The sequence below is a fragment of the Asterias amurensis genome, chromosome 15 (genome assembly GCF_032118995.1).
Source record: "Asterias amurensis chromosome 15, ASM3211899v1".
In the NCBI taxonomy this organism is placed as follows: domain Eukaryota; kingdom Metazoa; phylum Echinodermata; class Asteroidea; order Forcipulatida; family Asteriidae; genus Asterias; species Asterias amurensis.
Genome location: NC_092662.1, coordinates 9,436,896 through 9,452,243, shown reverse-complemented (window position 1 = coordinate 9,452,243; position 15,348 = coordinate 9,436,896). Strand labels below are relative to the sequence as shown.

Here is a 15,348-nt window from a genome sequence, read left to right as displayed (position 1 = left end):
CTAACAAAAGAAGGAAAACAACAGCAAATAATATTTAAACAATAATATTCAACCAATTATATGCAACTGAACATTCAAATAACAAAACTAAATTTTCTTTAATTCTTATTTGGGTGGAAATGCTTTCATTTTGAAAATTGTGGAAATTTTGATCAATAAATTGCTTTATAATGCATCTCAGATAACCATTAAGGTTATAGTTATAGACCTTAATCATGCTGCCTTCATCTTGGTCATGTTCCTCGTATCGAATAACAATAATGAATGTTAATAAATGCAAATAGGATCAGGCTATTTTGTTCTTCTAGCCTCAGTTTGTTAATCTTTGTATCAATGGGAGCAATTCAAGATGGCTGCACCGTGATAAAGGTCTCTTGGACAGACTGTGCTGAGGGTTTGAATCTCATGCGATAAAAGGTTATTGAGCTTACCTGTCATATCTGCTTGTGGCACACAGATAGTCCTTACTTTTGGGCCGAGTGTAGAATTACCACTCAATCTCAGAAGCGCAATATCATTAGCTAAAGAACTTGGTTTGAAATTTTCATGCACTTTATAGGAGTCTTCACCATCAACTTCATATGCTGGGTTATCAGCTTGGATTGAACTCCTGTCATTGACACCTAAGCAAAGAAATCATCATTTCATTAACAAGCAGTAACACCTGGTGGACTGAAGTGTTTCTCATTAGTTCACTGCATACAAAACACATGTAGGATACTGTGCAGTTCAAGAGAACCATGCAGTCACAGTGATACAGAGCAATTCAAATAGAGAACCCTGCAGTCACAGTGATACAGAGCAATTCAAATACATAACCCTGCAGTCACGGTGATACAGAGCAATTCAAATACAGAACTCTGCAGTCACAGTGATACAGAGCAATTCAAGTAGAGAACCCTGCAGTCACAGTGATACAGAGCAATTCAAATAGAGAACCCTGCAGTCACAGTGATACAGAGCAATTCAAATGGAGAACCGTGCAGTCACAGTGATACAGAGCAATTCAAAAAGAGAACCCTGCAGTCAGAGTGATACAGAGCAATTCAAATAGAGAACCATGCAGTCACAGTGATACAGAGCAATTCAAATAGAGAACCCTGCAGTCACAGTGATACAGAGCAATTCAAATGGAGAACCGTGCAGTCACAGTGATACAGAGCAATTCAAAAAGAGAACCCTGCAGTCAGAGTGATACAGAGCAATTCAAATAGAGAACTCTGCAGTCACAGTGATACAGAGCAATTCAAATACAGAACCCTGCAATCACAGTGATACAGAGCAATTCAAATACAGAACCCTGCAGTCAGAGTGATACAGAGCAATTCAAATAGAGAACATGCAGTCACAGTGATACAGAGCAATTCAAATACAGAACCCTGCAGTCACAGTGATACAGAGCAATTCAAATACAGAACCCTGCAGTCAGAGTGATACAGAGCATTTCAAATACAGAACCCTGCAGTCACAGTGATACAGAGCAATTCAAATGGAGAACCCTGCAGTCACAGTGATACAGAGCAATTCAAATACAGAACCATGCAGTCACAGTGATACAGAGCAATTCAAATACAGAACCCTGCAGTCACAGTGATACAGAGCAGTTCAAATACCGAACCCTGCAGTCACAGTGATACAGAGCAATTCAAATAGAGAACCATGCAGTCACAGTGATACAGAGCAATTCAAATACAGAACCCTGCAGTCAGAGTGATACAGATCAATTCAAATACAGAACCCAGCAGTCACAGTGATACAGAGCAATTCAAATACAGAACCCTGCAGTCACAGTGATACAGAGCAATTCAAATAGAGAATCATGCAGTCACAGTGATACAGAGCAATTCAAATAGAGAACCCTGCAGTCACAGTGATACAGAGCAATTCAAATAGAGAACCATGCAGTCACAGTGATATAGAGCCATTCAAATACAGAACCCTGCAGTCACAGTGATACACAGCAATTCAAATAGAGAACCATGCAGTCACAGTGATACAGAGCAATTCAAATAGAGAACCATGCAGTCACAGTGATAAAGAGCAATTCAAATAGAGAACCATGCAGTCACAGTGATAAAGAGCAATTCAAATACAGAACCCTGCAGTCACAGTGATACAGAGCAATTCAAATAAAGAACCCTGCAGTCACAGTGATACAGAGCAATTCAAATAGAGAACCCTGCAGTCACAGTGATATAGAGCAATTCAAATACAGAACCCTGCAGTCACAGTAATACAGAGCAATTCAAATACAGAACCCTGCAGTCAGAGTGATACAGAGCAATTCAAGTAGAGAACCATGCAGTCACAGTGATACAGAGCAATTCAAATAGAGAACCATGCAGTCACAGTGATACAGAGCAATTCAAATAAAGAACCATGCAGTCACAGTGATACAGAGCAGTTCAAATAGAGAACCCTGCAGTCAGAGTGATACAGAGCAATTAAAATACAGAACCCTGCAGTCACAGTGATTCAGAGCAATTCAAAAACAGAACCATGCAGTCACAGTGATACATAGCAATTCAAATAGAGAACAATGCAGTCACAGTGATACAGAGCAATTCAAATACAGAACCCTGCAGTCACAGTGATACAGAGCAGTTCAAGTAGAGAACCCTGCAGTCACACTGATACAGAGCAATTTAAATACAGAACCCTGCAGTCACTGTGATACAAAGCAATTCAAATACAGAACCCTGCAGTCACAGTGATACAGAGCAATTCAATTAGAGAACTCTGCAGTCACAGTGATACAGAGCAATTCAAATAAAGAACCCTGCAGTCACAGTGATACACAGCAATTAAAATAGAGAACCCTGCAGTCACAGTGATACAGAGCAATTCAAATACAGAACCATGCAGTCACAGTGATACAGAGCAATTCAAATACAGAACCCTGCAGTCACAGTGATACAGAGCAATTTAAATAGAGAACCATGCAGTCACAGTGATACAGAGCAATTCAAATAGAGAACCCTGCAGTCACAGTGATACAGAGCAATTCAAATAGAGAACCATGCAGTCACAGTGATATAGAGCAATTCAAATACAGAACCCTGCAGTCACAGTGATACAGAGCAATTCAAATAGAGAACCCTGCAGTCACAGTGATACAGAGCAATTTAAATAGAGAACCATGCAGTCACAGTGATACAGAGCAATTCAAATAGAGAACCATGCAGTCACAGTGATATAGAGCAATTGAAATAGAGAACCATGCAGTCACAGTGATTCAGAGCAATTCAAATAAAGAACCATGCAGTCACAGTGATACAGAGTAATTCAGATACAGAACCCTGCAGTCAGAGTGATACAGAGCAATTCAAGTAGAGAACCCTGCAGTCACACTGATACAGAGCAATTCAAATACAGAAACCTGCAGTCACAGTGATACAGAGCAATTCAAATACAAACCCTGCTGTCACAGTGACACAGAGCAATTCAAATAGAGAATTATTCAGTCACAATGATACAGAGCAATTCAATTAGAGAACCCTGCAGTCACAGTGATACAGAGCAATTCAAATAGAGAACCCTGCAGTCACAGTGATACAGAGCAATTCAAATAAAGAACCCTGCAGGCACAGTGATACACAGCAATTAAAATAGAGAACCCTGCAGTCACAGTGATACAGAGCAATTCAAATACAGAACCATGCAGTCACAGTGATACAGAGCAATTCAAATACAGAACCCTGCAGTCACAGTGATGCAGAGCAATTTAAATAGAGAACCATGCAGTCACAGTGATACAGAGCAATTCAAATAGAGAACCCTGCAGTCACAGTGATACAGAGCAATTCAAATAGAGAACCATGCAGTCACAGTGATATAGAGCAATTCAAATACAGAACCCTGCAGTCACAGTGATACAGAGCAATTCAAATAGAGAACCATGCAGTCACAGTGATACAGAGCAATTCAAATAGAGAACCACGCAACCACAATGATACAGAGCAATTTAAATACAGAACCCTGCAGTCACAGTGATGCAGAGCATTTCAAATACAGAAACCTGCAGTCACAGTGATACAGAGCAATTCAAAAAGAGAACCATGCAGTCACAGTGATACAGAGCAATTGAAATAGAAAACCATACAGTCACAGTGATGCAGAGTAATTCAGATACAGAAACCTGCAGTCACAGTGATACAGAGCAATTAAAATACAGAACCCTGCTGTCACAGTGACACAGAGCAATTCGAATAGAGAATTATGCAGTCACAGTGATACAGAGCAATTCAATTAGAGAACCCTGCATTCACAGTGATACAGAGCAATTCAAATAGAGAACCATGCAGTCACAGTGATACAGAGCAATTCAAATAGAGAACCCTGCAGTCACAGTGAAACAGAGCAATTCAAACAGAGAACCATGCAGTCACAGTGATACAGAGCAATTCAAATACAGAACCCTGCAGTCACAGTGATACAGAGCAATTCAAGTAGAGAACCCTGCAGTCACAGTGATACAGAGCAATTCAAATGGAGAACCCTGCAGTCACAGTGATACAGAGCAATTCAAATAGAGAACCATGCAGTCAGAGCAATTAAAATACAGGACCCTGCAGTCACAGTGATACAGAGCAATTCAAATACAGAACCCTGCAGTCACAGTGATACAGAGCAGTTCAAATAGAGAACCCTGCAGTCACAGTGATACAGAGCAATTCAAATAAAGAACCCTGCAGTCACAGTGATACACAGCAATTAAAATAGAGAACCCTGCAGTCACAGTGATACAGAGCAATTCAAATACAGAACCATGCAGTCACAGTGATACAGAGCAATTAAAATAGAGAACCCTGCAGTCACAGTGATACAGAGCAATTCAAATACAGAACCATGCAGTCACAGTGATACAGAGCAATTCAAATACAGAACCCTGCAGTCACAGTGAAACAGAGCAATTTAAATAGAGAACCATGCAGTCACAGTGATACAGAGCAATTCAAATAGAGAACCATGCAGTCACAGTGATACAGAGCAATTCAAATAGAGAACCATGCAGTCACAGTGATATAGAGCAATTCAAATACAGAACCCTGCAGTCACAGTAATACAGAGCAATTCAAATAGAGAACCAAGCAGTCACAGTGATACAGAGCAATTCAAATAGAGAACCACGCAACCACAATGATACAGAGCAATTTAAATACAGAACCCTGCAGTCACAGTGATGCAGAGCATTTCAAATACAGAAACCTGCAGTCACAGTGATACAGAGCAATTCAAAAAGAGAACCATGCAGTCACAGTGATACAGAGCAATTGAAATAGAAAACCATACAGTCACAGTGATGCAGAGTAATTCAAATACAGAAACCTGCAGTCACAGTGATACAGAGCAATTCAAATACAAACCCTGCTGTCACAGTGACACAGAGCAATTCAAATAGAGAATTATTCAGTCACAATGATACAGAGCAATTCAATTAGAGAACCCTGCATTCACAGTGATACAGAGCAATTCAAATAGAGAACCATGCAGTCACAGTGATACAGAGCAATTCAAATAGAGAACCCTGCAGTCACAGTGAAACAGAGCAATTCAAACAGAGAACCATGCAGTCACAGTGATACAGAGCAATTCAAATACAGAACCCTGCAGTCACAGTGATACAGAGCAATTCAAATAGAGAACCATGCAGTCACAGTGATACAGACCAATTCAAATAGAGAACCATGCAGTCACAGTGATACAGAGCAAATCAAATAGAGAAGCATGCAGTCACATTGATACAGAGCAATTCAAATAGAGAACCCTGCAGTCACAGTGATACAGAGCAATTCAAATAGAGAACCCTGCAGTCACAGTGATACAGAGCAATTCAAATCGGAGAACCCTGCAGTCACAGTGATACAGAGCAATTCAAATAGAGAACCATGCAGTCACAGTGATACAGAGCAAATCAAATAGAGAAGCATGCAGTCACCGTGATACAGAGCAATTCAAATAGAGAACCCTGCAGTCACAGTGATACAGAGCAATTCAAATAGAGAACCCTGCAGTCACAGTGATACAGAGCAATTCAAATCGGAGAACCCTGCAGTCACAGTGATACAGAGCAATTCAAATAGAGAACCATGCAGTCAGAGTGATACAGAGCAATTAAAATACAGGACCCTGCAGTCACAGTGATATAGAGCAATTCAAATACAGAACCCTCAGTCACAGTGATGGAGAGAGCAATTCAAATAGAGAACCATGCAGTCACAGTGATACAGAGCAACTCAAGTAGAGAACCATGCAGTCACAGTGATACAGAGCAATTCAAATACATAACCCTGCAGTCACAGTGATACAAAGCAATTCAAATACAGAACCCTGCAGTCACAGTGATACAGAGCAATTCAAATAGAGAACCCTGCAGTCACAGTGATACAGAGCAATTCAAAAAGAGAAACATGCAGTCACAGTGATACAAAGCAATTCAAATACAGAACCCTGCAGTCACAGTGATACAAAGCAATTCAAATAAAGAACCCTTCAGTCACAGTGATACAGAGCAATTCAAATAAAGAACCATGCAGTCACAGTGATACAGAGTAATTCAAATACAGAACCCTGCAGTCACAGTGATACAGAGCAATTCAAATAGAGAACCCTGCAGTCACACTGACACAGAGCAATTCAAATAGAGAACCCTGCAGTCACACTGATACAGAGCAATTCAAATAGAGAACCCTGCAGTCACATTGATACAGAGCAATTCAAATAGAGAACCCTGCAGTCACAGTGATACAGAGCAATTCAAATAAAGAACCCTGCAGTCACAGTGATACACAGCAATTCAAATAGAGAACCCTGCAGTCACAGTGATACAGAGCAATTCAAATACAGAACCATGCAGTCACAGTGATACAGAGCAATTCAAATACAGAACCCTCAGTCACAGTGATACAGAGCAATTCAAATAGAGAACCATGCAGTCACAGTGATACAGAGCAGTTCAAGTAGAGAACCATGCAGTCACAGTGATACAGAGCAATTTAAATACAGAACCCTGCAGTCACAGCGATACAGAGCAATTCAAATAGAGAACCATGCAGTCAGAGTGATACAGAGCAATTCAAATAGAGAACCATGCAGTCACAGTGATACAGACCAATTCAAATAGAGAACCATGCAGTCACAGTGATACAGAGCAAATCAAATAGAGAACCCTGCAGTCACAGTGATACAGAGCAATTCAAATAGAGAACCCTGCAGTCACAGTGATACAGAGCAATTCAAATAGAGAACCCTGCAGTCACAGTGATACAGAGCAATTCAAATAGAGAACCCTGCAGTCACAGTGATACAGAGCAATTCAAATAGAGAACCCTGCAGTCACAGTGATACAGAGCAATTGAAATAGAGAACCATGCAGTCACAGTGATACACAGCAATTTAAATAGAGAACCATGCAGTCACAGTGATACAGAGCAATTCAAATACATAACCCTGCAGTCACAGTGATACAAAGCAATTCAAATACAGAACCCTGCAGTCACAGTGATACAGAGCAATTCAAATAGAGAACCCTGCAGTCACAGTGATACAGAGCAATTCAAATAGAGAACCCTGCAGTCACAGTGATACAGAGCAATTCAAATGGAGAACCCTGCAGTCACAGTGATACAGAGCAATTCAAATAGAGAACCATGCAGTCACAGTGATACAGAGCAATTTAAATACAGAACCATGCAGTCACAGTGATACAGAGCAAGTCAAATACATAACCCTGCAGTCACAGTGATACAAAGCAATTCAAATACAGAACCCTGCAGTCACAGTGATACAGACCAATTCAATTAGAGAACCCTGCATTCACAGTGATACAGAGCAATTCAAATAGAGAACCATGCAGTCACAGTGATACAGAGCAATTCAAATAGAGAACCCTGCAGTCACAGTGAAACAGAGCAATTCAAACAGAGAACCATGCAGTCACAGTGATACAGAGCAATTCAAATAGAGAACCATGCAGTCACAGTGATACAGACCAATTCAAATAGAGAACCATGCAGTCACAGTGATACAGAGCAAATCAAATAGAGAAGCATGCAGTCACATTGATACAGAGCAATTCAAATAGAGAACCCTGCAGTCACAGTGATACAGAGCAATTCAAATAGAGAACCCTGCAGTCACAGTGATACAGAGCAATTCAAATCGGAGAACCCTGCAGTCACAGTGATACAGAGCAATTCAAATAGAGAACCATGCAGTCACAGTGATACAGAGCAAATCAAATAGAGAAGCATGCAGTCACCGTGATACAGAGCAATTCAAATAGAGAACCCTGCAGTCACAGTGATACAGAGCAATTCAAATAGAGAACCCTGCAGTCACAGTGATACAGAGCAATTCAAATCGGAGAACCCTGCAGTCACAGTGATACAGAGCAATTCAAATAGAGAACCATGCAGTCAGAGTGATACAGAGCAATTAAAATACAGGACCCTGCAGTCACAGTGATATAGAGCAATTCAAATACAGAACCCTAAGTCACAGTGATGGAGAGAGCAATTCAAATAGAGAACCATGCAGTCACAGTGATACAGAGCAACTCAAGTAGAGAACCATGCAGTCACAGTGATACAGAGCAATTCAAATACATAACCCTGCAGTCACAGTGATACAAAGCAATTCAAATACAGAACCCTGCAGTCACAGTGATACAGAGCAATTCAAATAGAGAACCCTGCAGTCACAGTGATACAGAGCAATTCAAAAAGAGAAACATGCAGTCACAGTGATACAAAGCAATTCAAATACAGAACCCTGCAGTCACAGTGATACAAAGCAATTCAAATAAAGAACCCTGCAGTCACAGTGATACAGAGCAATTCAAATAGAGAACCCTGCAGTCACAGTGATACAGAGCAATTCAAATGGAGAACCCTGCAGTCACAGTGATACAGAGCAATTCAAATAGAGAACCATGCAGTCACAGTGATACAGAGCAATTTAAATACAGAACCATGCAGTCACAGTGATACAGAGCAAGTCAAATACATAACCCTGCAGTCACAGTGATACAAAGCAATTCAAATACAGAACCCTGCAGTCACAGTGATACAGACCAATTCAATTAGAGAACCCTGCATTCACAGTGATACAGAGCAATTCAAATAGAGAACCATGCAGTCACAGTGATACAGAGCAATTCAAATAGAGAACCCTGCAGTCACAGTGAAACAGAGCAATTCAAACAGAGAACCATGCAGTCACAGTGATACAGAGCAATTCAAATAGAGAACCATGCAGTCACAGTGATACAGACCAATTCAAATAGAGAACCATGCAGTCACAGTGATACAGAGCAAATCAAATAGAGAAGCATGCAGTCACATTGATACAGAGCAATTCAAATAGAGAACCTTGCAGTCACAGTGATACAGAGCAATTCAAATAGAGAACCCTGCAGTCACAGTGATACAGAGCAATTCAAATCGGAGAACCCTGCAGTCACAGTGATACAGAGCAATTCAAATAGAGAACCATGCAGTCACAGTGATACAGAGCAAATCAAATAGAGAAGCATGCAGTCACCGTGATACAGAGCAATTCAAATAGAGAACCCTGCAGTCACAGTGATACAGAGCAATTCAAATAGAGAACCCTGCAGTCACAGTGATACAGAGCAATTCAAATCGGAGAACCCTGCAGTCACAGTGATACAGAGCAATTCAAATAGAGAACCATGCAGTCAGAGTGATACAGAGCAATTAAAATACAGGACCCTGCAGTCACAGTGATATAGAGCAATTCAAATACAGAACCCTAAGTCACAGTGATGGAGAGAGCAATTCAAATAGAGAACCATGCAGTCACAGTGATACAGAGCAACTCAAGTAGAGAACCATGCAGTCACAGTGATACAGAGCAATTCAAATACATAACCCTGCAGTCACAGTGATACAAAGCAATTCAAATACAGAACCCTGCAGTCACAGTGATACAGAGCAATTCAAATAGAGAACCCTGCAGTCACAGTGATACAGAGCAATTCAAAAAGAGAAACATGCAGTCACAGTGATACAAAGCAATTCAAATACAGAACCCTGCAGTCACAGTGATACAAAGCAATTCAAATAAAGAACCCTTCAGTCACAGTGATACAGAGCAATTCAAATAAAGAACCATGCAGTCACAGTGATACAGAGTAATTCAAATACAGAACCCTGCAGTCACAGTGATACAGAGCAATTCAAATAGAGAACCCTGCAGTCACACTGACACAGAGCAATTCAAATAGAGAACCCTGCAGTCACACTGATACAGAGCAATTCAAATAGAGAACCCTGCAGTCACATTGATACAGAGCAATTCACATAGAGAACCCTGCAGTCACAGTGATACAGAGCAATTCAAATAAAGAACCCTGCAGTCACAGTGATACACAGCAATTCAAATAGAGAACCCTGCAGTCACAGTGATACAGAGCAATTCAAATACAGAACCATGCAGTCACAGTGATACAGAGCAATTCAAATACAGAACCCTCAGTCACAGTGATACAGAGCAATTCAAATAGAGAACCATGCAGTCACAGTGATACAGAGCAGTTCAAGTAGAGAACCATGCAGTCACAGTGATACAGAGCAATTTAAATACAGAACCCTGCAGTCACAGTGATACAGAGCAATTCAAATAGAGAACCATGCAGTCAGAGTGATACAGAGCAATTCAAATAGAGAACCATGCAGTCACAGTGATACAGACCAATTCAAATAGAGAACCATGCAGTCACAGTGATACAGAGCAAATCAAATAGAGAACCCTGCAGTCACAGTGATACAGAGCAATTCAAATAGAGAACCCTGCAGTCACAGTGATACAGAGCAATTCAAATAGAGAACCCTGCAGTCACAGTGATACAGAGCAATTCAAATAGAGAACCCTGCAGTCACAGTGATACAGAGCAATTCAAATAGAGAACCCTGCAGTCACAGTGATACAGAGCAATTGAAATAGAGAACCATGCAGTCACAGTGATACACAGCAATTTAAATAGAGAACCATGCAGTCACAGTGATACAGAGCAATTCAAATACATAACCCTGTAGTCACAGTGATACAAAGCAATTTAAATACAGAACCCTGCAGTCACAGTGATACAGAGCAATTCAAATAGAGAACCCTGCAGTCACAGTGATACAGAGCAATTCAAGTAGAGAACCCTGCAGTCACAGTGATACAGAGCAATTCAAATGGAGAACCCTGCAGTCACAGTGATACAGAGCAATTCAAATAGAGAACCATGCAGTCACAGTGATACAGAGCAATTTAAATACAGAACCATGCAGTCACAGTGATACAGAGCAAGTCAAATACATAACCCTGCAGTCACAGTGATACAAAGCAATTCAAATATAGAACCCTGCAGTCACAGTGATACAGACCAATTCAATTAGAGAACCCTGCATTCACAGTGATACAGAGCAATTCAAATAGAGAACCATGCAGTCACAGTGATACAAAGCAATTCAAATAGAGAACCCTGCAGTCACAGTGAAACAGAGCAATTCAAACAGAGAACCATGCAGTCACAGTGATACAGAGCAATTCAAATACAGAACCCTGCAGTCACAGTGATACAGAGCAATTCAAATAGAGAACCATGCAGTCACAGTGATACAGAGCAATTCAAATAGAGAACCCTGCAGTCACAGTGATACAGAGCAAATCAAATAGAGAACCATGCAGTCACAGTGATACAGAGCAATTCAAATAGAGAACCCTGCAGTCACAGTGATACAGAGCAATTCAAGTAGAGAACCCTGCAGTCACAGTGATACAGAGCAATTCAAATGGAGAACCCTGCAGTCACAGTGATACAGAGCAATTCAAATAGAGAACCATGCAGTCAGAGTGATACAGAGCAATTAAAATACAGGACCCTGCAGTCAGAGTGATACAGAGCAATTCAAATAGAGAACCCTGCAGTCAGAGTGATACAGAGCAATTAAAATACAGGACCCTGCAGTCACAGTGATACAGAGCAATTCAAATACAGAACCCTCAGTCACAGTGATACAGAGCAATTCAAATAGAGAACCATGCAGTCACAGTGATACAGAGCAATTCAAATAGAGAACCCTGCAGTCACAGTGATACAGAGCAATTCAAGTAGAGAACCCTGCAGTCACAGTGATACAGAACAATTCAAGTAGAGAACCCTGCCGTCACAGTGATACAGATCAATTCAAATACAGAACCATGCAGTCACAGTGACACAGAGCAATTCAAATAGAGAACCCTGCAGTCACAGTGATACAGAGCAATTCAAATAGAGAACCATGCAGTCACAGTGATACAGAGCAATTCAAATAGAGAACCCTGCAGTCACAGTGATACAGAGCAATTCAAATAGAGAACCCTGCAGTCACAGTGATACAGAGCAATTCAAATAGAGAACCCTGCAGTCACAGTGATACAGAGCAATTCAAATGGAGAACCCTGCAGTCACAGTGATACAGAGCAATTCAAATAGAGAACCATGCAGTCACAGTGATACAGAGCAATTTAAATACAGAACCATGCAGTCACAGTGATACAGAGCAAGTCAAATACATAACCCTGCAGTCACAGTGATACAAAGCAATTCAAATACAGAACCCTGCAGTCACAGTGATACAGACCAATTCAATTAGAGAACCCTGCATTCACAGTGATACAGAGCAATTCAAATAGAGAACCTAGCAGTCACAGTGATACAGAGCAATTCAAATAGAGAACCCTGCAGTCACAGTGAAACAGAGCAATTCAAACAGAGAACCATGCAGTCACAGTGATACAGAGCAATTCAAATACAGAACCCTGCAGTCACAGTGATACAGAGCAATTCAAATAGAGAACCATGCAGTCACAGTGATACAGAGCAATTCAAATAGAGAACCCTGCAGTCACAGTGATACAGAGCAAATCAAATAGAGAACCATGCAGTCACAGTGATACAGAGCAATTCAAATAGAGAACCCTGCAGTCACAGTGATACAGAGCAATTCAAGTAGAGAACCCTGCAGTCACAGTGATACAGAGCAATTCAAATGGAGAACCCTGCAGTCACAGTGATACAGAGCAATTCAAATAGAGAACCATGCAGTCAGAGTGATACAGAGCAATTAAAATACAGGACCCTGCAGTCACAGTGATACAGAGCAATTCAAATAGAGAACCCTGCAGTCAGAGTGATACAGAGCAATTAAAATACAGGACCCTGCAGTCACAGTGATACAGAGCAATTCAAATACAGAACCCTCAGTCACAGTGATACAGAGCAATTCAAATAGAGAACCATGCAGTCACAGTGATACAGAGCAATTCAAATAGAGAACCCTGCAGTCACAGTGATACAGAGCAATTCAAGTAGAGAACCCTGCAGTCACAGTGATACAGAACAATTCAAGTAGAGAACCCTGCCGTCACAGTGATACAGATCAATTCAAATACAGAACCATGCAGTCACAGTGACACAGAGCAATTCAAATAGAGAACCCTGCAGTCACAGTGATACAGAGCAATTCAAATAGAGAACCATGCAGTCACAGTGATACAGAGCAATTCAAATAGAGAACCCTGCAGTCACAGTGATACAGAGCAATTCAAATAGAGAACCCTGCAGTCACAGTGATACAGAGCAATTCAAATAGAGAACCCTGCAGTCACAGTGATACAGAGCAATTCAAATAGAGAACCCTGCAGTCACAGTGAAACAGAGCAATTCAAATAGAGAACCCTGCAGTCACAGTGATACAGAACAATTCAAATAGAGAACCCTGCAGTCACAGTGATACAGAGCAATTCAAATCGGAGAACCCTGCAGTCACAGTGATACAGAGCAATTCAAATAGAGAACCATGCAGTCAGAGTGATACAGAGCAATTAAAATACAGGACCCTGCAGTCACAGTGATACAGAGCAATTCAAATACAGAACCCTCAGTCACAGTGATACAGAGCAATTCAAATAGAGAACCCTGCAGTCACAGTGATACAGAGCAATTCAAATGGAGAACCCTGCAGTCACAGTGATACAGAGCAATTCAAATAGAGAACCATGCAGTCAGAGTGATACAGAGCAATTAAAATACAGGACCCTGCAGTCAGAGTGATACAGAGCAATTCAAATAGAGAACCCTGCAGTCAGAGTGATACAGAGCAATTAAAATACAGGACCCTGCAGTCACAGTGATACAGAGCAATTCAAATACAGAACCCTCAGTCACAGTGATACAGAGCAATTCAAATAGAGAACCATGCAGTCACAGTGATACAGAGCAATTCAAATAGAGAACCCTGCAGTCACAGTGATACAGAGCAATTCAAGTAGAGAACCCTGCAGTCACAGTGATACAGAACAATTCAAGTAGAGAACCCTGCCGTCACAGTGATACAGATCAATTCAAATACAGAACCATGCAGTCACAGTGACACAGAGCAATTCAAATAGAGAACCCTGCAGTCACAGTGATACAGAGCAATTCAAATAGAGAACCATGCAGTCACAGTGATACAGAGCAATTCAAATAGAGAACCCTGCAGTCACAGTGATACAGAGCAATTCAAATAGAGAACCCTGCAGTCACAGTGATACAGAGCAATTCAAATAGAGAACCCTGCAGTCACAGTGATACAGAGCAATTCAAATGGAGAACCCTGCAGTCACAGTGATACAGAGCAATTCAAATAGAGAACCATGCAGTCACAGTGATACAGAGCAATTTAAATACAGAACCATGCAGTCACAGTGATACAGAGCAAGTCAAATACATAACCCTGCAGTCACAGTGATACAAAGCAATTCAAATACAGAACCCTGCAGTCACAGTGATACAGACCAATTCAATTAGAGAACCCTGCATTCACAGTGATACAGAGCAATTCAAATAGAGAACCATGCAGTCACAGTGATACAGAGCAATTCAAATAGAGAACCCTGCAGTCACAGTGAAACAGAGCAATTCAAACAGAGAACCATGCAGTCACAGTGATACAGAGCAATTCAAATACAGAACCCTGCAGTCACAGTGATACAGAGCAATTCAAATAGAGAACCATGCAGTCACAGTGATACAGAGCAATTCAAATAGAGAACCCTGCAGTCACAGTGATACAGAGCAAATCAAATAGAGAACCATGCAGTCACAGTGATACAGAGCAATTCAAATAGAGAACCCTGCAGTCACAGTGATACAGAGCAATTCAAGTAGAGAACCCTGCAGTCACAGTGATACAGAGCAATTCAAATGGAGAACCCTGCAGTCACAGTGATACAGAGCAATTCAAATAGAGAACCATGCAGTCAGAGTGATACAGAGCAATTAAAATACAGGACCCTGCAGTCACAGTGATA

General features: G+C 41.0%; 1 protein-coding gene across 2 annotated transcripts in view; it reads right to left on the bottom strand.

The window, feature by feature from the left end:
* Positions 1–15,348, bottom strand: part of LOC139948328 (complement C2-like) — a 90,261-nt gene that overhangs the window by 2,539 nt on the left and 72,374 nt on the right. For both annotated transcript variants that reach the window (XM_071946460.1, XM_071946459.1), the window contains one exon: positions 432–623. In XM_071946460.1, the coding sequence (XP_071802561.1) occupies positions 432–623 (192 nt within the window). The remainder of the gene's footprint in view (positions 1–431; positions 624–15,348) is intronic.